Source organism: Battus philenor, unplaced genomic scaffold (genome assembly GCF_028537555.1).
Source record: "Battus philenor isolate CCGP_79_NKW_IND1 unplaced genomic scaffold, ilBatPhil1.0.hap1 SCAF_20, whole genome shotgun sequence".
NCBI lineage: Eukaryota > Metazoa > Arthropoda > Insecta > Lepidoptera > Papilionidae > Battus > Battus philenor.
The window spans coordinates 8,790,590-8,817,980 of record NW_027181683.1 but is presented as its reverse complement, the minus strand read 5'-3'; the positions used below and the strand labels follow the sequence as shown (position 1 = coordinate 8,817,980).

Here is a 27,391-nt window from a genome sequence, read left to right as displayed (position 1 = left end):
TATGAAAAAGTTATTTATAAACTAAATATATTTAAGGATTATTTAATCTGTATTATTTTTAAATTATTTTACAGAAATGTTAAAATAAATCATACTATCATGGCAACTGTGGCCATTTATTGGGACTAAAAAAGGTTATACACCTGTGAAAAATTAATTACAAATTCTCATATTTCACGTTTTGATATATTATGTTATCAGGTACATTAGACGGTGATTTTTAATTCTTAGAAATGTAATGAACATGAAAGGTAGTAACCAATATAGGCCAGCTAGTGACAGTGAGGAGGCCACATAGGTATTGAATTGGAAGGCTGGGGCATTAGGGTTCTGCAGTGAAGACCACGCACCAGAAGTCCATAATTAAGGTCATCGGATGACGTTGGATACAGTCCGCTTCCAACGGGTTCTGTAGTAAATCTATAGAGGACACGTTCAGCAGTGGGCACGGCCTCCTCGGGGACATTATGATGACGATTATTAACAGCATAAGTTCTTAAGCAAATTTGAACACATCACACTAAAATTAGTAAAACATTACATTTTGTATTATTATTTTAATTTTTTAATAGGTTTCGTCATTACGTAGATTTTTCTTTATTATTCGAAATACTCTACCTAGCGATATTTTTATGTATCATTACCTAATTAAGGCAATCATCTACTAATGTTATCTATCAGCGCATCCAAAATTACAGCGTTCTGACGTATTAAAATATTTACGAAATTTACTTAGTCTTGTCTTCTCTTATTGCTCAGTAATTACTAGTCCTTTGTTGATGATATGGTAGAAATTAAATGCAAAAATTCTGCGTAAACTTAACATAAATCAGATTTAAGTCTCTCGAGTATTACTTGGAGTATATTAGGTAGACGGATATACCCCATAGAATACCAAGTTTGCAAAATAGAAAATGTATAAATAAAAAAAACCGAATACACCCATAAACAAAGCCAGGAGTACAAATAGTATGTACGTAATAATAATTTAATTTACATACCGAATCCCAAAGCGTGGGAAAAGATAAATTTTATTGTTTTATAGAAAACGAAATTGCTGCTGCGTATACATAAGAGGCGTAAATTTTAATGAAGTCATTTCAAGATTTGCTTTGTTATTATAACAGTCAACATGTTACGGAATCCAAAGTACTTGTATGGGTCGCAACCATGCAATGTTCCGGCAAAATTAAATTTGGGAGAGTTCTTGATTCATAAGTTAAAGAAACACGGAAATAAGATCGCAATGGTGAGTAGTTCTTTGGATATCATTACATCAGTTTTTAGCTAAAATCTAATTTTTTAATAAAAAAATTGTATATTGTTACCCCGGTGATTCAGGAATATTGCTGTATGCACAAACTGTTATTGAAACAAAATTTGCTTGTAGAATTAAGTAAACAGAACCCAGCTCAAAGCATATAAGTTTATAACATACATATGTTCCAGACAGTTAAATTGATTATTTTTTTATAATAACTATTATGTTTGTTACGAATTTACAGTATTTTATTAATTTATTTATACGTTATTTATTGGTTACCTCTTTATGTATTTGTTGTTATTGTATCTCTTTATATCATTTTACAGGACACTGGTTTCTCATGTGTTTTTTGTTGTTTTAGTGTATGACAATGTGGCTTATATAACAAGCATTTATATTTAAATTGTGTACTAGGGATATTTAAATATACATTGTCTCTCTAAATCCATATCATAAGCTAAATCCAATGAAACTGATATCTATGTACTAATATATTATAGAGCGATAATATATATGCGTTGATAGTCATTTATTAAAAAAAGTGGCATGTATTTCCAAAATTATTGCCATGGTTAATAATAAATGACGCAATCTGTGATGATTTTTCTATTTCTATGACTATAAATCATTTTTTTTAATTTTAATTTAATTTCATATATCGTAAGTGACGTGTGTTAAACAAAAATTATAACTTTAAATTAAAATAAAATTAAAAAAGTTGATTTTAAAAAAAATAAGTAGTAATAAATTGATTTTAAAAAATAAATAATATCTTTTGTCAAATCTCATGTACTCATAACATCCACTAATCGAAATACAATATACGTATTTTTTTTAAACTTTTTTGGTATTGGCTTTTTACTGTATCACCTGTTTTTGTATTAACTGTGATTTAAATTAATCAATAATCAAAAAAATACACAAAATCAGAAAAAAATCTTGAAGATCTACAAATTAAAAAAGGAAATAAAAGTGTTGTTACGAGAACAGTGATATGACATCAATAATAATTTAAAATACCAATTTTTTTCGTTGTATATGTATAACATTGCATTATTTCCTCACTAATCCGGTAATCCAAGGGAGACCCCGAGTTTTGCTATTAATAAATGAGGTTTAGTCTAAATAACATCTGCAAGGTTCTAATTTCGAATTACGTTTTGTTATTCGTCTATAAATCTATAAAATATTCTAAAATTCAATATTTTTTTATGAATATTATAAAATATTTTTTAATTATTTATTTAAAGAGGTTTCTTAGTTTAGGACAATTTCGTATTTTAGTCCTATACATGTATATACTAATAGACGTGTGATATATAACTAAACAACTGTTTTAAAATTTTGATTCTTTGATGTTATTAAATAAATATTTCATTATTAAAAAATACATTTACACTACTTCGTGGGAACATGGAAACTTAAATTGGCTTTACTACATAATTGTTAGACAGTATTAACATTGAAAAGCCAGTTATTTTCTGTAATCATGTGTATATACTATCGTTGAATATACTTAATTACTTATTGTATCTTAGAAGTAAAAAATATAAGAGCGGAGGTCCCAAATTAGCGGGTGAATTTACGTATTTAATAAGTTATATAAGTAATCAGAGCAGTGGTAACCCAGCAGTAGAGGATTGAGACTTGCATTCGTAGATTTCAGGTTCGATTCCCGTAATACAATTCTATATAAGTCACATTTTGTGCATTAATTATATTTTATATGATTGCCAATGCTCACCAACTAATTTCCAGAGGATACGCATTGTCCTCTGCGTACCATAATACTACACTGCGGTCGCCAACCTTCCTGCCAAGCGTAGCGAATATGATATACCCTCTATAGTAACCTTTGGTAGAAGATCTGTGCCTTGCAGTGGTCGTGTACAGGCGGAAATAAAAGAAATCAACAATCATGTAATAATAAATTAGATAGTATTGATACATGGTATGCAAATCCGTTAAATTTTCTAAGTGAGGAAAAAAGGTTTTACGGCGAAAATAAAGTGTCATAAGGACATTGTTAAAGAGATCATAAGAAAACCCGAGTTTATTTTAAGATGTTAGTCGTTCAGGGCGTATTTAGAACCCTCGTACCTTTAAATTGAAAAATCTTTAAATAAAAGATAATAAGGTACCTCGATACGATTCTTGTGCGTATCAAATTAGGTTCTTTTGTCATTCTTCCCTGTCTTACACGAGTAAAGATTGTAAATGATTCTAAGTGGATAATAATTTAAATAGTTGAAAGCTAAAGTTGTTTCGTAGCGAATTAAATCTATAACTCCAATATTTTATTATTTAGATTTTACGTAATTGTTAATATACGTTACCTCTGTGTAGTGCAACGTAACGTACAAGTAAATTGTGAAATAAATTAATTATTAACTTACCTGCAAGAAAAATGAATTTAAATGTAATTACTTCACAATGTTTAGTACAGAACTATATTTTTGAAAACCTTAGTCAATTGTCAGGATGGCCGAGCGGTCTAAGACGCCAGACTCAAGGTTTCCTTGCCCATTGCAGTGGGTGACGGGCGTTCTGGTCCTCTCTGAGGGCGTGGGTTCGAATCCCACTTCTGACATATTATTTTAATAATTATTATTTTCTATTTTGATTTTTGATTTGGCTAAGTCAAATTTATTATAAATGTACAATCTTTGCTTTAACCACTACATAAGTTAGACTTAACCATATGTTGAGCATCCTCCCAATCTGAATTGTAACTGTTAAAAGGAAATTTAAATATTTTTAGGTTTAAACTTAAATTGTAATTTTCACATAGAAATATTCTTTACAGAAGAGAATTTATTTAAAAAAATATTTAACAGGAGTGTCACACTGGAAAGAATTTATTTAAATGGTAATAGATTAAAAACGTTCACAACGGTACAAAACAGACTGGAGGAAAATAATTAGTAATAATTGAACAATAGCAAACCCAAGATAGTAAAAAAGTACTATTTTGTAGTTGATTAATAATAGTGGATCTATGTAAATAAACAAATCATTTCTAATTATATATGATAATATCGACAATGTTTTATCATAAATTTTGTTTCACGACACTTGGCTCTAACTGAGTCTTTTTCTCTTATATTATAGATATATACAATGAAAACTATTGTATTTAAAGTCCAACTTTTTAAATCAAACCTTTTTACAGATTAATGCTGCTACTCAAGAGAAACTTACTTACGATGGAATTCTACAAGCGTCTATGAATGTTGCAGTTTCTCTTGTAAAAATTGGTGTCAAAAAGGGAGACGTTGTCGGGATATGTGCGGAGAAAATATCAGAGTTTTGGCCAACCGTCATCGGGATCGCTTGTGCGGGAGCTATAATGACTCCGTATAGCTACGAATTCATAAAAGGTACCGCATCCGTGCCACGAGAGCCTAGTAGTTATGATCTTTGATTCAAAACTATAAGCCTCTGGTATAACTGATATGATTTTCAACAAGCTTATTTATTTTATCTAATATTATCTATTGTATTACATCCAATATGATTAAATTTTCAATTTTGTACAAGAAACTCAAATTAGATAAATATGTAATGGTACTTCTTAATTGGTTTGTGAACTTCTGCAGTCACTTTTCATCACTTACGGCGATCACTTATGTATATTGAGAGTTATGAGAAAAAAGTCAGCCATTTTGATAGGCTAGAATCAGATTAAGCCCTACTACAACAGGATCCTTCAACTTAAAGCTACAAGGGTTCCAAATACGACCTAATCTAAGTAAACAAACCATATCTCTGTTACCGTTATGAATTCCAGTCTACAATTAGTTAGTACAATATTATTTAAATATTTGAATCTCGCTACCGGAGAAAATCTAGCTGTGTCAATACGAGTCAACGGGACCCTGAATACCTTTTCTTATTCGATACCTTACGTTTGGAACAAATAAGCAGAACTAAGCTAAGGTTAACGAATTGTTTACTGTGCGTTATTTATTTGTGCAGAAACAAGAAAAACAATAATATTTTTAGAAAGAAATTTTTAATGAACGCCAAAATCTCTAAACTTTTTTTAAATTCCTTATAGTTTTTCAAAGGAAAATCATGAAACGAATATAATATAAAGATTAATTACTGAAAAGTGAAATTTTCCTTTCCGTAAACTTTAATTAATTTTTACTAAAAGTAAGATGGTTAGAAAAAAACGAAGTGTAACACTGAAAATAATCACATGTATTTGGAGTACTACGAGCGTTTCAAATACAAAACTTGTTTTTGTAAGTAATCACTTCATCAATTAAGTGACTACTCCGCTAGATTTATTTTGTTTAATTATATTGACTTTTGACTTTACGAAGTCAGTTAGGGAAGCTAGCTACAAATTATTTACATGTTATTGGAATTCCTTCAGTTAACAAACAGACTTTACTATTTCATATTTTCAGAAAATCCGTTGATTGTACTTGTTTGACAGATATTTCATAATTTACATTAAATGCGCATAAATTGGTAATAAATACTCACACTGTTCACAGATGAGCTGAAACACGTTATGGACCTATCGAAGCCAAAATATCTTTTCTGCTCAAAGCGAGCTTACGAAACTCATGGTGCAATTTTCAAATCATTAGATTACCTTGATACTATAATTCTTTATGGAGAAGATAGAATTGAAAATTCATTACTCTACAATGATTTGGCCATTGTATCCGACCGTTCTATTATTACTAAAAATGTGGAGTATGATGAATTCGTGGCGATTGACGTAGATGGTCAAAATGATACAGTTTTTCTGATGTACTCTTCTGGAACAACGGGTTTGCCGAAAGCTGTAATGCAAACTCATTTGAACACAATAGTAATATACAGTGTGTAAGTATCATATTTAATGTTTTATTTCTTTTGTTTGTTTTAACAATTTTCAATTTGATGCAATTTATAATGACATATTATTATGTGACACTCGTACTTTCGATTGCCCGGATATAAACTTATATAATACACAGTTTGTTCATTAATTATGTAGGATTACCACTGCTAACAAACAAGTTTTCAGAGAATAAGACACTACGATTGTAGACACGTCTGCCAAGCATGGCGATTAAGATATATCACCCCCATAGGTATCTTTGGCCTATGCCTTGCAGCGTCTATATGCTGAAATGACAACGATTATGATGTAATGCAGACATATAAACTAATGTATATCCTTATAATCTCATTTCTACTATAATGAATTGCAGATAGGAAAGCGTTTGCCAAAAATAACTAACAGTGAATTATGTTTATTTGATACAAAATTGTATTTTACCTGATTATAGATCCGGTACTGTTGATCCCGCATTAAAAATACTAAATATTACACCTTGGTATCACGTGTTTGGACTGATGTCTGGCTTAATGTACCTTTCCCATGGAGCTCATATGGTTTATTTACCGAAATTCGAGATGGATCTATACTTGAGCACGATTGAAAAATATAAGGTAAAAGTGAAAAACCTATTACACAAAATAAATTATAGGTTATGTTACGTATAGATGTAAGATACTGCTTTTAAAGGTTAATTATTTAGTTTAAGTAGTTTTGTTCTTAAAATCAAGCAATAACTAACAATTTTAACGAAAATTAATAATAAATAAATATAAATTAATATAAATATATCAAAATTACATTTTGTAAAAATTTATGTTTATCTGTATGTTTGTTCAGCCTAATCTCTAAAATGGCTAAACCGATTTTGACGGGACTTATACTGGCAGGTGTAATAATGATTTATGGTACTTTTATTCAAAAAAAGTTATTTGACAAAAAAAAAAAAACTAAATATAGCAAATATTTTTTTTGTTAAATTTCATGCGGACGAAATCGCAGGTACAGCTAATCATAAATAAAAATGATATCAGACTTGTGGTCATCAAGAAAACGCTTGTCGTTTTTATTATAAAAAATTTCCAATATATTTTGGTAAATTCTCAGGTATATTCCCTAAAGAATGTCACTGATTTTGAATTTCATGCCTGTATTCTATGTTTTCCCTATAGAATCTCTTTAATTTGATGAGAAATAATCTAATGTTATTAAATAACATGACCGTGCAACTAATGGACGGCCAAATTGCTATTATGCGATAAAGAAACTTCGTTTGAAATAAATTTATCATTTTTTTGGCTGTATGACATATTAGATCATACATGGCGAACAAAATTGTTATTGAAAAACTCTGCTATTAAAAAACTCTGCTAAAAAACTGTGCTCTGTTATAAATTGTTATTGAAAAATTGTTTTATAATAACATGCATTACTAATGTTTCAGATTAATCAGCTCGTATTAATACCATCGGTGGTCATGGCCCTCTCGAAAATCTCTATCAAATATGACGTCAGTTCAGTTGAAGTTATATTATGTGCAGCTTCCGTTCTTGAGACTAAAGTCATCGATGCTGTTGAAGCAAAGTAATCAATGTTTTCCATATATTCATACACTTATCTCGTTCATCATGTAAAAAATTGTTTGTCTTAAGTGGCTGTAGGCGTGGCATATCAGTCGTACAATCGACGGTCATTGGGGATGTATGATTCACGAGTGTCAACTACGTGTCGATAGATGCGGAGTGGGTACACCCTCCATTAGGCGTATCGATGACATAGTCAAGTTCGCGGGATGTCACTAGATGTGAGCAGTGCAATACCAATCATCATGGCAATCTTTCGGTGTGGCCTATGCCTTCAATCTATCATCGTGCATGCTTGGGGTCTACATAACCTGATTCGATGATGATAGTGATCGATATATACGAATGATTTTTAATGATTTTTGGTGCACATATAACACAAAAGTTATTAAAAACCACGAAATCTTATACCCTTATTGTTAATCAAGTCTATAAGACTTCGTAAAGGCCAGCAAAAATCTGGCCATCACTGCGGTAGACATGGCAAGCATTCGACATCCATCGGTGATGGTAATGTTTTAAAATAGTAACTAATATTATGTTTTCTACTTTGAAATAAATAACTGTTTTAGAATTGTTGATGACTAGTCGATGCGGAAATAGTAAATTAATTAAAAAAATAAATTATTTAAATCGATTCGTGCTATCAATTTTTTTATAAATTTCTTTTCTGGACATTGAATAATAAACCATCATTTCAGGTTTAGAAATCTCGAGGCCGTCGTGCAAGGCTATGGTATGACCGAAACCACGTTTATGGTAACAATCGACGACTACTTTAAGAACAAAATTTTCCGGACCGGTAGCGTGGGAAAAGTCATTTCTGATACTGTTATAAAGGTATGTTAGACCACGACTGGCAAGCGCAACGTAGGATGTCTACCCAAGAGTAAGACGACCTTGTTAGGGTTGTTGGAAGATGCTTGATACAGGCCGCTTCCAAATGGCTATTTGAAATCTACGCAGGAGGCCTATATACAGAAGTGGACATTCTACATTTGAAATGATATTGATAAAGTATCTTTTTGTGTTTCAGATATCAGATATTGTAACACGGGAGCCATTGGGACCATATCAACGCGGTGAAATATGTGTCAAAGGACCAACTATTTTGAAAGGCTACATTGGAATCGATAATAAAAATGATTTTGACGACGAAGGTTTCCTTAAGACTGGCGACATTGGATATTATGACGATGATAAATATTTATATATCGTTGAAAGGTTGAAAGAGTTGATCAAGTACAATGGTTATCAGGTGAGAAACTTTGAATATTTATTTTTTATCTCTTCCGTGATCACGTCGTGAGAAATCGGAATTTAATAATACAATAATTTAAATTCAAGTACTCGTATTTCGGTTTCGTTAAAAATAAGCATATCGGCGTGGCAACGAGTACAAAGGTCAACCATTGTCTGCATTTTTTGGTCTTACAGTTGACGTGTGAAAATTCAATTTATTTACTATTGTTAGGTTCCCCCCGCTGAAGTAGAAGCTGTTCTTCTCCAACACTCGGGAGTGCGTGACGCTGGAGTTATAGGACTACCTCACGCTTCATCCGGCGAGGTTCCACTTGCCTTCGTAGTTCTACAAAAAGGGGTCAATGTTACGGAAATAGAACTGCAGCGATTTGTCGCTGAAAGGGTGCGTATAGATCAAATGATGCTGGTATGACTTAAAATACGGATTAACTTTCGCAATAACATACAATCGATTAACAAAGCCCATGGATAAAGAATAGTGCAATTTGTCAAATAATCACACTCGGGCATATCTTAAATATCACGCAGCTTAAAGAGGAAAGCAGGAAATTTATTATTCCTATGACTGTGTTTCATAAATAACTCCAATATACTTGATTGCATTAACTGGAATCGTAATTCCAAGGAATGGCTACTGGGCCATTCCAACGTTCTTAGGTAACACGATTACAGAGCCTTTGAAGTTGGAACGCGGAGTTAGGCAAGGCGTCATTCTCTGACAACAATTGTTCAACCGAAAAGTTTAACATATCAAAATTATTTATATAGGCAGTTCTGTAAGCGTGAGAGACAAGTTTTGAGGTTAAATACATTATTTGTTTTGTTATGTTTTGTTACTACGGTTGTTTATTCAAAAGTATATATTCAACATTTTTATTAGTTACTTTCGGGTGCATGATTTAAAACCACCAGTAAGTACCACCATATTACAATCGTGTCCAGAGCACCACACGATATACTATATGTAATACTTTATAACATATAAATACTTATAACTTCATTACTTTTACTTATTTTTTTACTTATATTTTTATCTAACTTGTACTGTTACTCAAGTAGCATTTGTAGAGGGCCCTTAGCCGAAACCTCTGATAAGATAGCAAAATACGAGGGTTCACTAGAAAGACTCGACACGGGACGCTGTGTACTATCGATTAAGCGGAGGCTTCATGGAATAACTAGGTCCAAGAAGTCACCTCGAGGGGATTTCGGTTTAGCTGTCAATCGTTGAATGAATGATGAATACCAGTTTAGCATTCCAACTCAAAGATGCTCTAGAGGGTTGAGCCTCGATTTGATCGGTTGCTTTGCCTGGCGAATATTACAACCACTTCAGAAAACGACAGCGCTGAGAGAAAAAGTGACGTAAGAAACTACAACTCCGCTTCTATCTAGAGCAATCGGGAGTTGGCTCGTTTAAATGTACATTAAAATGTTTTTAATAGAAGCGTCGCACACTTACTCCTGTTATGTTTCACGCGTTTTGTTTTACTGGCAAATGTTAAAATAAAAAAGTAGTTGCTTAAAGTTTTATATAATTTGTTGCAGTTATCAAACCCAAAACATTTACGGGGTGGAGTGCGTTTCGTCGATGAAATCCCAAGGACAGGCAGCGGTAAAATTTTGCGAAAAAATCTACGTCAAATGATTGAGTAAAATAAAGATGATTTATGTTAAATAAGCTTTTTGTTTACTTTATTTACGATTTTCTATTAAATAGTTTTCATGTACGCTTATTTTATTTATTACCTATAAAGACACGTTTCATCCGTCTTGTACTAAGTGATACTTTCAATGTCTTTGTTGCCTAAAAGTGAAACAAAAATCAAATTTTATACGACTAATAAAATGGCAGTATGTTTTTTTAAAAAAAAAACTGTCAACGTCTTACGCCGTATACAGATAGAAAGCAGGCAGCTGGCGCCGATTTATTAGCACTTATCGAAGCCAGCGCAGGTTATCTGCGCCGGTAATAGGCGCCGAGTGTCAAAAGCAGCGATGACATGCTTGTCTGTTTCTTGTCTGTTTGTTTGCGAAACCTGTCAAAGACGTTTGGCGCCAGCCAGCTTTCTTTCTACAGCTTATGGTAGAACTGCAGATACCTACTCATTGTCATAAAGACAATAGCAGAATTAGCGCGCGCCATCACAGGGTGCGACGAATCACCCTGAAAACACTACCAAGTTCTTGTTACGGGGGCTTGTAGAGTGCGTGGTATAATCTCATTCGACGTCCAAATCTCTAGCAGCGAATGAGGAACTCTGATGTTATTTCTCCTTCTTCTACGCAACCTTCTTATTTTATCACGGAAAGACCCAGAAACCCCCCTAACATAATTCTACACATCACCCGTCATATCAAAAAATCATAGTGCAACTTTTTTGACACTAGGTAAATCTGAACCTCGCGTTGATATTACACATTTGTGTTGAACAAAATAAATTTATCTGAGGCTATATTGTTACGGTAGTCGAAATACGAAGAATGCATTTTAATAGGACCGGTGGCCTATGTTAAACCGTGGACTTTTTAGAGCTGCAATTATGATAATGATGAAGGTTATATTTGGGTAACAAGGAAATAATACCGGGGAATTATAAATATGTCTACAAAATGACCTAGAGATACTAAACAAGCAGAGGGAAAACAGTTAATTCTTCTTGTGAAAAAGATGAAATAAACCTATGAATCTGGGGAATTGTAAATTTTCAATTATTCATGTAATTACATGTAATAGAATAACAGTGGAAAAAAAGGTTTTACTTCGCTACTACTAACAGGGAAATTAGATTTAAGCCGACTTGAAATGAGATGAAATATAATTTACTGAGAAACTTACGAATAATTTTTTTCTGTACACATTCATCGTTGATAATATTAAAATAAAAATTCAAGTTTTATAATTTATTTTCATGGCGACATTTATTCTTAGTATTAATTCACTGCACTCTTGTCTTTGTAAGTGTATTAACGTGCGTCATGTTGAAAAATTCAAAATATTTATATGGCTCGGAAGAGATGCTCGTTCCAGTACAGTTCAATCTGGGAGACTTTCTAGTGAAAAAACTTATGAATCATGGAGATAAGGCCTTAGTAAGTAATAGACACTAGATTTTATTGGTTGTGTGATATTTGCATCATTAAATAGATATGTTAAGTCGTTAAGCAAGTACATACATAATAATAATACATCATTATACATTATTACATTACATTATACATTATTATATAACAATAATACATTATTCAAGGAAGGGAAATATGTGATATAAGGTAATAATAATAAAAGTCCTGTTAAAATAAAGACTTGAATACGTTTAAGCATAAAAGAATTCATTTTAATATTATACGTTTAATGGACATTATTTCAAAATCTGAAGGTATTTGAAAATGAATCTACTTGTCTATCAGTTATTTGTGCTTTTAATTTCAAGTGTTACGATTTCAAACTGTGGTATTCAGTTTTATTCTATTAATGATTTTCTCCGCTGGTTTTTGTGCAATGTCTGAAGACGAAGGTCCTTGATCAGTGTGTGTTGCCGGGGATGACATACAGAGCCGAGATGTGGTTACTAACTCAAGGCTTAAGAGAGCAATGGAGAGGGCTATGCTCGGAGTTTCGCAGCGAGATCGAATCAAAAATGAGGAGATCCGCAGAAGAATTGCCCTTCTTAAGTGGCATCTAGCGGGGCATATCAGTCGGGCAACGGCCATCCCGTAGAGGCTGAAAGGTATACGAGTGGTGACCCCGAAACATTAGACGTGGCGTGAGTAGGTCCCTTTCTAGGTGGACCCACGACATAGTTAAGGTCGCGGGAAGTCGCGGAAAGGCGCTGGATGCGGGCAGCGCAGGACCGGACATCGTGACGATCTTTGAAGGAAGCCTATGCCTTGCAATAGGCGTTCATCACCTGAAAATAAGACGGTTTTTCGTCGTATTCTAAAATTCTCGCAAGGAATGGATCGGTTCGTGGTCTCAACCGTAAGGCCCCAGCTGACATCTGAACTGTGTGCTATGTGACTTCCCTATAAATAATTATCACTACTGTAGATTTGAAAGATCTAATTTTTAACATTTAGATAAAAATTAAATGATCACGTGATTTGACAGACCAATGCGATTAATGATGATGTTATGACATACAAGGACATAGCTCAAGCTGCTATGAATATCGCTGTGTCTCTGACTAAAATTGGCGTAAAGAAAGGAGATGTTGTCGGAGTGTGCTCCGAGAATAGACTTGAAAATTGGCCGACGTTAAACGGCATTGTTTGTACCGGTGCTGTATTGACTCCCATAAGCATTTCTTATGTAAAAGGTACGTTTTATCACTATCGCAAAGAACCTAATTTATCATATTGATGTCAAAAAAATTGCCAAAATCTTCTGTGCTACGTATTTCTTATATCATTATAGCTTCAGCCGTATAGCTCATAGGTCTCTGCCTGTCTATGTTTCCAATAGCTTGGGTTGAAAGTGGTCAGCCTCAATAAGATCATCTGTCCATTTCGTAGTCGTGGTCTCCATTTCATAATCGTAAGGACTCAGTAATCACCAGTTAAACGCACTATGTGGTCTGCCCAATGCCACTTCAATTTACCAATGCTCTAGGCTTGCTCTTGGCTTGAGCGAAATCCGAAGTGACTGACAACGTTTCACTTTATTTTTGTTAATAAATATGTGGCATTGCAATAAAACTCAACACTACATACAAAGTGTCGGGTATGGCTCGCAGAAAATTAACAAAACTATGATAAAAGTCACAAAAGTAATACAGGAAAAATAGCAAAATTTTTAAAAAGAACAATTTTCAATGATAATTATAAAACTAGAAATAAAATATGTTTAAATGAAGAAAGAATTATAAAAATCTGTGCTGGGTAATGTAAAAATTATGAACAGGGAATGTATATAAGGGTTGAACAAGAGGTCCCCAAAACCAGGGGTCATTTAAAAGAATATCTTGGTGGTAAATAAAGGCATTAATAACACTTAATCAATTTCCTTGGCATATGTTAAGCCGTGTACATTCTACTGCTGAGATGATAATGATTACGACTTTAGAATTATATTTATGTTAATCAATCATCATGTAATTTATTTCAGATGAATTGAGACATGTAATGAACATTTCGAAACCGAAATATCTCTTCTGCTCGAAAAAAGCCGCTGAAATCCATTTGTCTGTTTTCAAATGTTTAGATTATGTGAAGAATATAATATTATACGATTATGAAGAACAAAGCGATATGTTATTCTATAAAGATCTAGCGATAGCTTCATCAGAGTCGATTGTCAAAGCAAATGTTAAGTTTGAAGAGTTTGAAGCAGTCGATGTAGATTGGTCTCACACAGCTTTTATCATGTACTCTTCTGGTACAACAGGATTACCCAAGGGTGCGATGATAAGCCATTTAAATGTCATTGCGACTTGTTGTTTGTGAGTATTACAATAAATACTAATTACGACAATTTAACATTTCCAGTATTTTAAAAGTTAATAATATATGCTCTTTTTAATATTTCTCATAAAGTATTTTCATGACAGACGGTCAAGGTTTTGTCAAATGACACAAGTGTGTGTGTATATGTGTAGTCAAAGAATGAATAAACTCACTTTGATCATATTGACATTGTGACTTATGCCTCTCCTGACTATTAACCCTCTAAAAAGTCATAAGTTATACAAATTTAAAGATACTATGTTTTTGCTGATTGCAACGATTATTATGAGACAAACAAAATTTTAGTAAACAAAGAGTCGTATTTTATCTTTTGCGACAGATATATAAGCCAATCGAATTCTCAAATAATTAACTAATTTTTAAATGAAAATTAATCTACTTTAGAGAACTTTTAGGCTTTGTTATCTTTTAATCAATGTAAGTCAATACATACTGTTGCAAGTCAATTTATACTGTTCTAAAATAAATTGATTTAATTTTTGTTTTCAGACGTAATGTAAGTGAGTCCAAAATGAGAGTTCTCAATATTGCGCCGTGGTATCACGCCATGGGTTTGATGTTAAACTTAGGTTATATTACTTCAGGGGCCACTATAATATTTTTCCCAAAATTTGTACCAGAGCTGTATTTGAGAGCGATAGAAAAATATAAGGTGGGTAAAATATAACAGCTGCGTCGAAGTTTAATGATAATTCATGACATCCATTTTAATTTTGAAATCCGCTGACTTGCCATTTTCGCTAAATATAGCCATAGTTATTTATATTTTTAAACTATTTGTAGTGAAAAAGACGAGTCTCTATTACGGTTTTGATTTATTTTTCAAAATTCTAAGTTTTCGTTTCTATTCGTTATTTAATATAAAAAAATATTTTAAATAGCTTGAAAAGTACAATTAATAAATAAAATCTGTTTTTAAATGTGATTTTTTACATTTTAGATTAATTATCTATTATTGGTGCCATCAGCGCTACTGACGCTCAATAAAACACCTTTCAACCACGACGTAAGCACTGTAGAAATAATATTCTGTGGATCTGCAGTACTACAAAAGGAGATCACTGAAGACGTGAAAGCCAAGTAAAATTGAAATTTGTAATGCTTTCTTTCGCTTGTATTGTTCAAATTAAACACCGCAAGACTATAATTTATGGTATTCTGTGCATATTTTAACAATATACACAAACTATATTAATGAACTGTTACAGTCTTTTCTGTATGCGATGTTTATGAGCAGACCTTGGTTGCCCGAGTGCAGTGTCTCTCTAGTTCACGGACCCTTCCGCTCCGTGAACTCAGTACCGACGAAGCTGTAAAAGCCTTAGGGCTAACAGCACTAACATCACCAGAGAAAAAGCAAAAGAGAGTGCAGTGTGAATTTCTCATTAAAGAACCTCAATCTTTATAACCAGCTGCGCGCTACTAGGGTTTCTTCCGCCACTAGTTCACCCAGCACTAACGCTTTCCGAATTGTTAGTTACGTAATAGCAAAAGACAAAGTTAGGATTCGGTCCTATCTGGTGGCGAGGAGTTGGAATGCTAAATGTTTATTATGGGCTAGTTGTGTAACTAGTTAGTAGGTTTGTAACATTCAGTTGTCTCAAGCCTCATTCCCCTCGTGCGGGGAGCGTTCACCTAAACGATGTAAGTCGGTGACCTTCCAATACGGTGTAATTGTAGTATTTAACGGTCCGAGATTATGCTCCCCAGGGAGCCTACGAACTTCGAAAGTTCGCAATGTAAGGTACTTCATCACGTAAAAATCTAGTACAAAAACATTAGAATTCATCATTTTCATCATCATTCATTCATGGACCAAAATCTGATGAAAAAAAATTATAAGCAAATCATATGCGGCCTAAATTCTAATATCTATTTATTCATGTAAAGTCAGGTGTCAGGTCTAAGCATTCACGTACAATACGTAAATGCTTAGATCTGAGACGATTAGACACTGATTTAATGAAGACAAATACTCATAAAATTAGTCGTTATTTCTGTGCAAGGTTGTGCAATCAATGTTTTAAGCTTATTATCAACAATTTTTAAACATATTGTAATTGGGTAATATAAATATTAACAAATCTTCTTTAATTCGTTTCGGCTTGTGTTGCGTCTTGTCGTCTTGTCTTGAGTACTACCTTTTGCTGTGCGCATTCATGTTGGTACCGCTGTTTTCATAATGGCATTCTCCCATCCCTAGTTCTATCTACCTCTACACTAAATGGTTTGCTAAATTTGAATACAAACAAGCATTTAAATTGACAGATTTAAGAACATGAGGGACATTTTCCAAGGTTATGGAATGACAGAAGCTACGCTGGTTATAGCATTCAATTCACACATGAATGGAATGAAATGTAAACACGGAAGCGTAGGAAAAGTTGTTGAAAACACAATTCTTAAGGTAATATTTATGTAAGCAATATATATGTACTTAAGCTGTATAATATATATACCACACCATCTTTTATGAATATTTCAAAATTCTACATTTTCATTATCAGGTTTAATCCGAAAGTTTTTGTCACAATGATTTTTTTTAAGATCTTGGACGTAGAAACTCGTGAGCCGTTAGGACCACATCAAAGAGGTGAAATATGTTTCAAAGGTCCAACTCTGATGAAAGGTTATTTAGGACAAGACAATAGAGACGATTTTGATGAAGAAGGTTTCTTTAAATCTGGCGATATTGGATACTATGATGACGAAGAATATTTGTACGTAGTGGATCGGTTGAAAGAATTAATTAAATTCAAAGGTTATCAGGTAATAAATTGTTTTAATTCTTTATTAATTTAATTAGAAAAAAAAATATGAGTGTATTAGGCGTCCATAATTGTTATGAATTACGCAGATGCGTTTGCGTGGTAATTTTTTAACAGGCACACTATAAAATTTTATTATTATTGTTATTGGAAGCATTTCACTGACACTTTTCAAGTTTTGCACGTTAGCAAGAAATTTTTCAGTGACTTTATTATGATTCAAAACATTTAATTTTACGACATCCGCAATAAGCTTCAATTATTTTATAAAAAAAAACATACTTAAAATTGCTTTAAATCGTTTATTTAAAAAACAAACTACATAACAGCAAAAACGCGCAATTCTGCACTAACATAATTGCATCTTTACAACAATCTGATGAAGTAAATTGTGCGTAACGAAGAATATCCACTCACCAAGTAGATTGACAACCTCGTAAAGGTGTTACTAGAAATATATTTAACATGGTTAATTATCTCTTATAGGTTCCTCCAGCGGAAATAGAAACAGTTCTCATACAACATAGTGGTGTTCGTGACGTGGGCGTGGTGGGGCTACCGCATCCAACGGCTGGAGAGGTGCCGCTTGCCTTCGTTGTGCTTCAGCCTGGAGCCATCGTTACTGATACCGAGCTGCAGCAATATGTGGCTGAACGGGTGTGTTTCTTTCACTTTATAATTTATTTAACGTAATTGTTATTTTTTTATAATTTATCATAAATGCTTATCATAAGAGCTATAACGTATTACATAACCATGAACTTATGCATATGTTTATTGACTTTATCATTTGTCTAAAGACATAAACGGATATCTTAAGGTTATTTTAAATAATGATTGAAAGTTTTTAAACATAATAACTACAAGACTGTTTATAACGATTATATAAGAAATAAACTATTTCTCTATTTATATTTGATGTATGTTTTCAGTTGTCAAATCCGAAACATTTACGAGGTGGTGTACGATTTGTGACGGCAATACCAAGAAATCAAAACGGAAAAATTTTGAGAAAAAATCTTCGAGAGATGATTAAAACGAACAAATAAATGTGATGTATATTGATATAATTTTATTTTAAAACAATTGTCAAAAAAATTTATCCGTTAACGTTTGTTCCAAAAATAAATCTCACTATTCTGTTTTCGTTCTAGCCGTACTACTCGAAGAGACAGACAGCACTTTTATTATTTCAGTCATTTAATAATAATTATGGCATTTATTGTCGAGTTACCTGATGTTTTTAACACAGTCTTTATTACTTTAATTATTTAATAATAAATAGAGTAATTATTTTAAGCGGGTAAAGGTCAAGGATCTTTGCGGGAAGCTTGTCATGCTGTGGGCGCCTATCGGCTGATCGATGTAGATTATAATAGCAATTATTTTTAGGTATTAAAATTATGTTATAATAAAGATAAACTGCCATTGTATTGTTTCAGTTATTAATATTTGCTACCGTTAAAATTTTCACAGTATTAAAATAAAGAATTTCATTTTGGATAACGTTTTCAGAAGTAACGAAAGGATATTATAGTAAATTAAAACGGCTGTAGTTTTTCATCCATGGGGTATAAGATCACTATTCGTAATTGGGTTTCCAATTTTATCAGCTGCTTTTTATGAATATATTGTTTGTATTTTTAATTTTCGTCTACTAATATAGGTAGATAAATATTATAGCACAAATGTGTTATTTAAAGCAAATTTTATAATGTTTTATGTTTAACTTCGAGATTAGCTTTATATTGTATTGTATTGTTTCTATGATGTTTTTGCTGTTAGCCCTAAGGCTTTAAGCTAAAAGCTTAAAGCTGTACTTCATCGGAAATGAGTTCACGGAACGGAAGGATCCATGAACTATACTAAAAACTAATGGTATCGGGTTTCCGAGCCTATATGGACGTGGAGGATGAGCCAGTGAAGACTAGGCTTTCCTCGTCTAGTCTGTACTATTGTTTGTATGAGTGTTTAGTGGAAAATTGAGGGGCACCTTTCAGCAATCTAAGGAAGGATACTGATCCTACCTCGGATCGCCCTCGCTGTTCGCGACGACAGCGTCGGGAGCGACAAACGTCGTTTACGTGACTGACGGTGGAGGGTTTTATGCTTGGTTTTTGAGCATCGCACGCGTTTTTTCATGCGATGAGCAGTCATCAGTGGAGTCGTTATTCTTGAGGATGTGAGCTTTATATTACTTCTTTGGTTACGGACAGCCATTTTGTAAAATACTCTATTAATATCTCATGCAATCAATTTACAATATTATTATAAAAATACTTCTTTCTTTCAAGCCTAAATATAAATTATATAATGAAACAGTCTTTGTTTATTTAATTGTCTGTTAATAGTACAAAAACATCGGCATTATAAAGAAAATAGGTAAAAAAAAGATGAAGGTCGAAAGGCAGTCTTATCAGAAACGTCGATTTCTCTCGTAGAAGAATTAAATTAATAGGGAAAAATAGAGCGGGCGGTCATGACATCATAGAAGTGGTTGAAAATGGATGTGCATACATATTATAGATTAAGCATAATACAAAGTACTTATAATACTAAGCAGAGAAACAATACACATAGCTGAACCGGCAGTTGTTGGATCATATGGTTCTCGAATAATACTAGGAGCTCGTAGACGCGGCGTGGCTAGGACCTCACTAGGTGGAACGACGGTATAGTCAAGGCCACAGGAAGTCGTTGAATGTGGGTCTAAATTGATCATAAAATTTCTTTCATAGTAGACTACTCAAAAAATACATAATACAATATATTTTAAATACTTTAATCATATCTCAATTTTACTTTTACCCATTAAAAGACGTAAGTAACACTAGATGTTTCACTCAGTCTGAGATAGGAGATAGGAGCTTTTTCTCTTTCTACGAAATACCAAATGAATATAAAAAATTTAAACAAAAGGCTGTCCGTCTCTATTGGTAGTATTGCAAGAATCAAACAACAATCTTTCGGTTTATAATTGGATTTATTCAAGTTTCCCATGCCAGTTGTATTAAAGTAAAAATTTTATCAACACACAACATCATAGTTATTTGTTTATTTTGATCATCTCTCGGAGATTTTTTCTCAAAATTTTTCCGTTCTGATTTCTTGGTATTGCCGCTACAAATCGTATACCACCTCTTAAATGTTTCGGATTTGACAGCTGAAATTTAATATAACCATTCTCTATTGTTACTGAATTATTATTAAACAAATTTTCATTCTTTTAATATTTATTTAACATATTTAGTATTAAAAATAACATTTACGTGTAACATATGATACTCTTTGCTTATAAACTGCAGCCCAAGTGGTAGTTGCAAATTCCGCGGTTGCAAGACGCAGAGTTACTAGGTTCAAAGGCCTTCTCGAGAAAAACTCTGCTAGGGCTACACCTGTCTTACAGTTTGTGTAAAAAGAGTTGATAAATATTTTTACCTTACCAAAAATATTTTCATCGTACAGTAAATCGCCGAGAACTAAAAGCTTTTGATATACGTATAAAATAGAAGCAATTATAAATATTTCTACAAACTTTGTATCTAAGTTAAAGTAATAAAAGATGTAATTAAAAAACTCATAATATTTTTTTAAGATATATTACTTCCATTAATGGGCACTATAAAATCAACACATGGTATGTTCAATTTTTTTCACACCGAGTTTAAAACCACAATTCAAGACATGCTCATTATTGTTGCATTAATATATAAATTTCATACAATGTAGAAGGGATGTAATTTTTTAAGGCTAACAGATCTCAAGTAACTTATTTATTGTTTAACTGTCATTCAGAAAGACAGCATCCAGTGCCTCACTGCATTCGATTGCTAGTCTGAAAACTTTATCAACTGTAAAAACCCTTAATCAATATACACTTTTCTTTTACATTGTCACCCTAGTGTTCGTTCGGCCATTGCAAATTATAAAATCTTTCAAAGATCGCCAATGACCGGACTTGTGGTTTCACCTCGATGCCGTCGGTCCACTTAGTTAGTCCAGTCCACTAGGCCTACCCACGAAGCGGCTCATGGTCGCCACTCGAGAACCCAATGTCCATTGACTATACGAGTGATACCTCCACGTGCGATGAACAAGGAACTTCGCTACGAGTGACCCCACACGTAGCGAAGTTCCTATCGTAAACGACCACGTCTCAGACCCTTATTTCCTCATTGGTCAAATGATCTTTTTAAACGATCTTCAGATATTTCGTATTTCGGATGAAGAGACATTTCTCTAAACATCTTCTCGTCCAAGTTGGATTCGGCGAATGGACCCTATCTCGAAATCGGACTTACTTTTCTGGACGCTTAGTCCCAGGAATATGAAATCGTCCACAACTTTGAGCGTAGCCCTGATAACAATATAAGTGGATATGATATAGATATTAAACATCAACTTCCTCTGGTCCATGTTCATTTTGAGGCCTACTTGTCCGAAGGCTCTACCGTGATTATTGAAAATAGTAACCAAATCTTTCATAGGCTCAGTCATTATGGCAATGTCATTAAAAAACCAAAGGTAAGTTATGTGTTCGCCGTTTATGTTACTGAGCTCGATCCAGTCCATGAGTTTGAAGACGTCATCCGTGCAGCGGTGAACAGTTTCAGAGAGATAATGTCGACATGTTTAACACCTCTCAGCAACTAGATTGGTTTGGGCCTCCGTTTATGTGCCGGACGTACTTATTGTCTATGGAGCATTGGAGAGTCTGCAGAACAGTCCGAGTCTTAACTGAACCGAAGGCTTTCCTCATAGTCCAAAAAACCGAATATAGTGGCCGATTATAATCTCTTCAGTCTTCTATATAATCTGCAGCTGTATCTATATGGTGTATTGTATTAAAGACTTTATGAAAATAGGTTTTTCGGTTTTTCAGGAGGCTGGAAGTCTTCAAGCCTGCGTCTGCGCCATAACGAGCCACAGGAACAACGTTTAGACATGGATCAGAAGTGAGATGGGTCTGAAATTTTTCTGCAAGGTATTATCAGCCTCTTTGTAGCACCACCAACCTTCTGTTCCATGCCTGTCGCTTCTTGTCGTCGTTAAGAACGATATTAAATAGCTTCTGAAGACGTTTTTAAACTGGTTGTCCACCTTCAGAAGCTCTTTCGTTATTCCAATCCTGACTCGGCGCTTTATTGTTCTTTATTTGTTTAAGGGCCATACTAATTTCGTTCAAGCTGATTTACGGCAGATTTTCGATGCTATTTCTAAAGATACTATATAATTAAATATACAATTACATATTTTTTAAACGAGCTTCTGTTCTACTGGAAACAAATCTCAGAAGCATAGATAGATAAAGTCTCAAATAATATGATAACATTCGCTCACGGTTGAACAAAAAAAAACACACCCGTTCAGCCACATATTGCTGCAGTTCGGTATCAGTAACGATGGCTCCAGGCTGAAGCACAACGAAGGCAAGCGGCACCTCTCCAGCCGTGGGATGCGGTAGCCCCACCACGCCCACGTCACGAACACCACTATGTTGTATGAGAACTGTTTCTATTTCCGCTGGAGGAACCTTTAAAACATATTTAATTATATTGTACTCGTATATTTAGTTCCGTTGTTATCATTATATTGTTAAATTAATAACAATACAGGCACCACAAAACCCTACTTAAGAGATACTAAACCTTTTAAAACATGTTGCTTTCGGACTGTAATTCATACTCTTGATCAGATACGTTAATTCCAAAAAATCTTATTATAGGAATCGAGGAACAAGTCTTTTGCAACAAATTCTAATTTATAGTATATTATCGCACCTTTTTACCATAGAGATCTATACCAGTAATAGAAAAAACAGGACAGCTGGACATATACCTACGCCTTCATATAAATAAAACACTTCGTTTAAAAGGCCCATTTTAATGAACTATTATAATACAAAATGACAGCAATGTTTTAGTTTCTTAAGAAATATTATTCAAAACCAAAATATAATTAAATTGAAGATCGAATCTGGATCGTCATCATAGTATCCGATATCGCCAGATTTAAAGAAACCTTCTTCATCGAAATCGTCTCTATTTTCTTTTCCTAAATAACCGTTCATTATTGATGGACCTTTGAAACATATTTCACCTCTTTGATATGGTCCTAATGGCTCACGAGTTTCTACGTCCACGATCTTAAAAAAATATATTTATTAAAATCGTTGTGACAAAAACATTTCATTTAATAATGAAACTGTAGTATTTTGAAATATAAATCAAATATTGACTTGGTATTATAATTTTTTTTTAATAATTTATGTTGGTATTATACAGATAAGGAGTGGAATCAGGGAAATTTGATAGATTACTGAATTTATAAGTGTTTGACAAGTCATATCACATGCAGTTTCCTATAATTTAAGTTGCATATTACCTTAATTATTGCATTTTCAACCACCTTTCCCACACTCCCGTGTTTACACTTCATTCCATTGATGTGTGAATTTAATAAGATAATTGCCGTAGTTTCTGTCATTCCAAAAGCTTGAAAAATGTCTTTTATATTCTTATATCTGTTAATATAGAAAGCTTATATATTTTCTTTTTTAGTAAACTATTAAAGATATTTTATCGCAGAATGTAATGATCTGTGAAACCAAGGACACGGAAATAGTGCATATTAAATCAATGTGTAATCCCGTCACGGACTTAAACAGTCAGGAACCACCGCATAAATAAACAGACATTAGAAAAACATGAAATTACTAAAACAAAATAATTTATTTTCTTGTACATAGTCTACTCACAAAACCTTCTTTCTCTCTTTATTCTTTAATACTCTGTGACTTTGTGTTTGGCACTAATCGGTGTAACATAACTCCTGAAGATGTCCCGTGGAGGGGTGAAACACGTGTTGAGTGATTTAACGGTGGCAGTTGTGTAATTCGCATTGTTTGCCGCATGCGCATTTATCAGCGGGCTGGCGAGCGATGCACTTTGTTGCACAACTACCACTGCATGTGCGGAAGTGGTTAAATATTGGTTCTTTTCTTACTTTCTTTAATAAATATGAGTAAATAAAAATTTGTTACATGAATGCTATTGGTTTACCAGATGTTCGTAAAGTGAAACAGATATCCCAGTAACGATTTATCTAATAGAAGTGTAACTCACACTGCATTCGGTCGTTCGTTCAGGCTGGGTCCGATTACCGTGAACGTCACTTATAGAAAGTACTGTCACAATCCTTTAACATCGTTTGTGTATTCATACTGTGAAGTGCATTTACTTTGATACAGGGAATAAAATGTAAAGAGAGCATTACAAATTTTTATTTACTTGGTTTTCACGTCTTCAGTGACCTCCTTTCGTCGTATGCAGATGTACTTAATATTACTTATACGGTGCTTACATCGTGGTTGAAAGGTGTTTTATTAAGTGTTAGAAGCGCTGATGGCGCCAATAATAAATAGTTAATCTAAAATTATGAGAAACACTTGATTAAATGTTTTTGTTTACAAATTGTTTTTTTAAAACAAATTTATAATATATTGTTTATTTTAAGTAACGAAGAGTTATGAAAAAATAGTTTTTTGAGATAAATTCTTTGAGAAATAGAGACTCCTCTGATGAATAACCTAAATTTTGTCAAGTTTTAGTTTAAGCGAACATTGCAGATATACTCGTAATTAATAAAAATATAATATAATAATTAATAATTATATATTATATTATACTAACCTTGTGTTTTTCTATCGCTCTCAAATATAAATCTGGGTCGAATTTCGAGAAAAATATTACAGTGGCTCCTGAAGTAACGTAACATAAGTTCAATACCAAACCCATGGCATGATACCACGGCGCAACGTTGAGAACTTTCATTTTGGAGTCACTGATATTAGATCTAAAAATAAAAGTTAAAGAAGTATTATTTAAAAAAAAATAGAATTAGTATGTATATACTTATATTGGGATTTCTGGAATTTTCCATGCCTTAAATCAGGACAAAAAGGCTAATGTGTTCCACGTAATCGAACAGAAGGAAAAAAAAAATAAAGAATATATATTATTATACACACACTACTCACAAACTACATGTTACCATGGCATTTAAATGGCTTATCATTACTCCTTTTGGTAATCCTGTTGTACCAGAATAGTACATGATAAAAGCTGTATGAGACCAATCTACATCGATTGCTTGAAACTCCTCATACTTAACATTTGCTTTGACTACCGAATCTAATGAAGCTACCGCCAGATCTTTGTAGAATAACATATCGTTTTGTTTTTCACAATCAAATAATATTACCTTCTTCACATAATCTAAACTTTTGAAAACAGACCAATGGTTTTTTTACGGCTTTTATTGAGCAGAAAAGATATTTCGGTTTTGAAATGTTCATTATGTGTCTCAGTTCATCTGAAATAAATACATAAGTTTAAGTTTTTGTTTGTTTATTTGTTATTGACTTCTAATTCTGAGATTCTGATGTCGCAAGATCGTAATAGTTTTTCGCACAAACAATTTTTAAATATAATTTTGCAAGTAGAATCACTATGGTCCTTGTTTTAGCCACAGAAAGTTTATAACAGAACACATGCCAAGTAGAACGACATAGTTTTATTAAGGCGTTTATATGTATCTAATATATAAACTATAACGACATGAAACTTAGCGTCTCACTTACTCAGCAAGTTCACAGTCGCTTAACGAGCCATGAAAAGAATGAATAGAGAAGCAGGAGATACATAAACGAACGATAGTAATCCGCATAGCCCAGCGGATTGTCACGTTAAAGCCGAAAGCAGGGTACATAGCACGCAGAGCTGATGGCAGCTGGAGTCTAAAGGTTCTGCAGCATAAACAACAGCCTCGGAAAGCACAGCGTAAGCCTTCCTTTTTGTAAGTACAAGATGGAAAAATAACCTTGATAATATTGTCGGTAGACTTTGGATGCAGACCGCTTTCAACCGCACCCATTGGGAATATAGATACTGATATAATGACGATAATAGCAAAATATTTCAACACTGTGATGATAATTTAGATTTTTTATAAATCTTATAAAAGACGTACCTTTTACATATGAAATGCTTATAATACTGCACCGGTACAAACAACGCCGATTAACGTCGGCCAATTTTCAAGTCTATTCTCGGAGCATACCCCGACAAAATCTCCTTTCTTTACACCAATCTTCGTTAGAGACACAGCGATATTCATAGCAGCTAGAGCTATGTCCTTATATGTTAGAAGTTTGCCAGTAACTGCATTGGTCTGTCAAATAATACTCGTTTTATTCGTACCTTAATGATTAAAATTAGATCTTTTATATCCCTCCTTGCTAACAGTTTTTTTTTTAATCTTGATTCATAAATATCGTATACCCTAGCGCAGATAGTTCATCAACATTTACTGGGCAAGCCACATGGTATACAGAACAGGTGGCCACTGGGACATTACGGTTCCAGATTTGAAACTACGGACCGGCAGCGGAGTGTGAAATGTCCACCCACAAGGTTACCGATAGGCGATATCAAGGTCGTCGGGCCGGGTGAAAACCGCGATCAAACGACGCTATTAGAAATGTACGGAGAAGGCCAATGTCTTACAGTGGACTTCCTTCAGATGAAATAATGATGATCATGATAAAACGTCATCTTACAAAAGAATCCTATCGTCTGACATTGTCATAAAAATTATGGAGAGTGATATCAAAACATTAATTTTTTATCCATTATTTTTTATAACATAAATAATTAAATAACTGTAGGTATTTTTTATCCACAGATGAGCTTTTGTGAGTAAATGTATTAAGTAAGCAATTCGTATCAGAAGACATTATTTATAAATAATTGCTTTATTTAAATTTAAATTTAAATTTATTTAAATTTAAATTTAATAACTAACAAAATTAAATTTAAATTAAATTCTCCTCCGAAGCTTGAAAGAACAAATAGACAAGTAGATTATTTTACAGAACTGTCATAAAATTTTCAAATAATCTTTTTTTGATACTTTCTTCTTTTATTGCACCGAATAATCATAGCTTTTATCAATATTAAATATTAAATTCTAAAACATCAATATGTTTGCCTTTATCCTTATAACCTTTTTGGTATATCCCTTATTTAAATAACGAACTTCCTTGACCAACAAACATAAAAATCTTATGATGCTTATATTAAATAAACAATGAAATTTAGTGGCTATGATGACTTACCAATGCTGGCTTGTCTCCATGTTCCAT

General features: G+C 33.1%; 2 protein-coding genes, 1 non-coding gene and 1 pseudogene across 3 annotated transcripts; 3 read left to right on the top strand and 1 right to left on the bottom strand.

Moving 5' to 3' along the window:
- The first annotated feature begins 1,125 nt into the window (after nt 1-1,125).
- Nucleotides 1,126-10,609, top strand: LOC137922694 (luciferin 4-monooxygenase-like). Its single transcript, XM_068765721.1, has 9 exons — nt 1,126-1,249; nt 4,437-4,644; nt 5,773-6,109; nt 6,559-6,721; nt 7,552-7,691; nt 8,392-8,530; nt 8,727-8,948; nt 9,165-9,335; nt 10,502-10,609. The coding sequence occupies exons 1-9, from the start codon at nt 1,133-1,135 to the stop codon at nt 10,607-10,609; spliced, it is 1,605 nt and encodes a 534-aa protein (XP_068621822.1). The 5' UTR covers nt 1,126-1,132.
- Nucleotides 3,740-3,854, top strand: TRNAL-CAA (transfer RNA leucine (anticodon CAA)). The gene is made up of 2 exons: nt 3,740-3,777; nt 3,810-3,854. It is a non-coding gene; the product is annotated as a tRNA-Leu (tRNA).
- A 1,323-nt stretch (nt 10,610-11,932) lies between the features above and the next one.
- On the top strand, nt 11,933-18,236 carry LOC137923033 (luciferin 4-monooxygenase-like). The gene is made up of 9 exons (XM_068766154.1): nt 11,933-12,046; nt 13,065-13,272; nt 14,061-14,394; nt 14,909-15,071; nt 15,360-15,499; nt 16,688-16,826; nt 16,967-17,188; nt 17,674-17,844; nt 18,120-18,236. Exons 1-9 carry the CDS (start codon nt 11,933-11,935, stop codon nt 18,234-18,236), a joined length of 1,608 nt encoding a protein of 535 aa, XP_068622255.1.
- Nucleotides 18,237-20,233: 1,997 nt separating this feature from the next.
- Nucleotides 20,234-27,391, bottom strand: LOC137923032 (luciferin 4-monooxygenase-like; annotated as a pseudogene).

What these genes read in the sequence shown, in the direction of transcription:
- LOC137923033 (XM_068766154.1), top strand. Translation starts at nt 11,933, where the DNA reads ATGTTGAAAAATTCAAAATATTTATATGGCTCGGAAGAGATGCTCGTT. An exon ending in TTGAAAACACAATTCTTAAG is followed by an intron (nt 16,827 to 16,966) that starts GTAATATTTATG and finishes ATTTTTTTTAAG; the next exon opens with ATCTTGGACGTAGAAACTCG. An exon ending in TTAAATTCAAAGGTTATCAG is followed by an intron (nt 17,189 to 17,673) that starts GTAATAAATTGT and finishes TATCTCTTATAG; the next exon opens with GTTCCTCCAGCGGAAATAGA.
- LOC137922694 (XM_068765721.1), top strand. Translation starts at nt 1,133, where the DNA reads ATGTTACGGAATCCAAAGTACTTGTATGGGTCGCAACCATGCAATGTT. An exon ending in ACGGAAATAAGATCGCAATG is followed by an intron (nt 1,250 to 4,436) that starts GTGAGTAGTTCT and finishes ACCTTTTTACAG; the next exon opens with ATTAATGCTGCTACTCAAGA. An exon ending in AGCGATTTGTCGCTGAAAGG is followed by an intron (nt 9,336 to 10,501) that starts GTGCGTATAGAT and finishes AATTTGTTGCAG; the next exon opens with TTATCAAACCCAAAACATTT.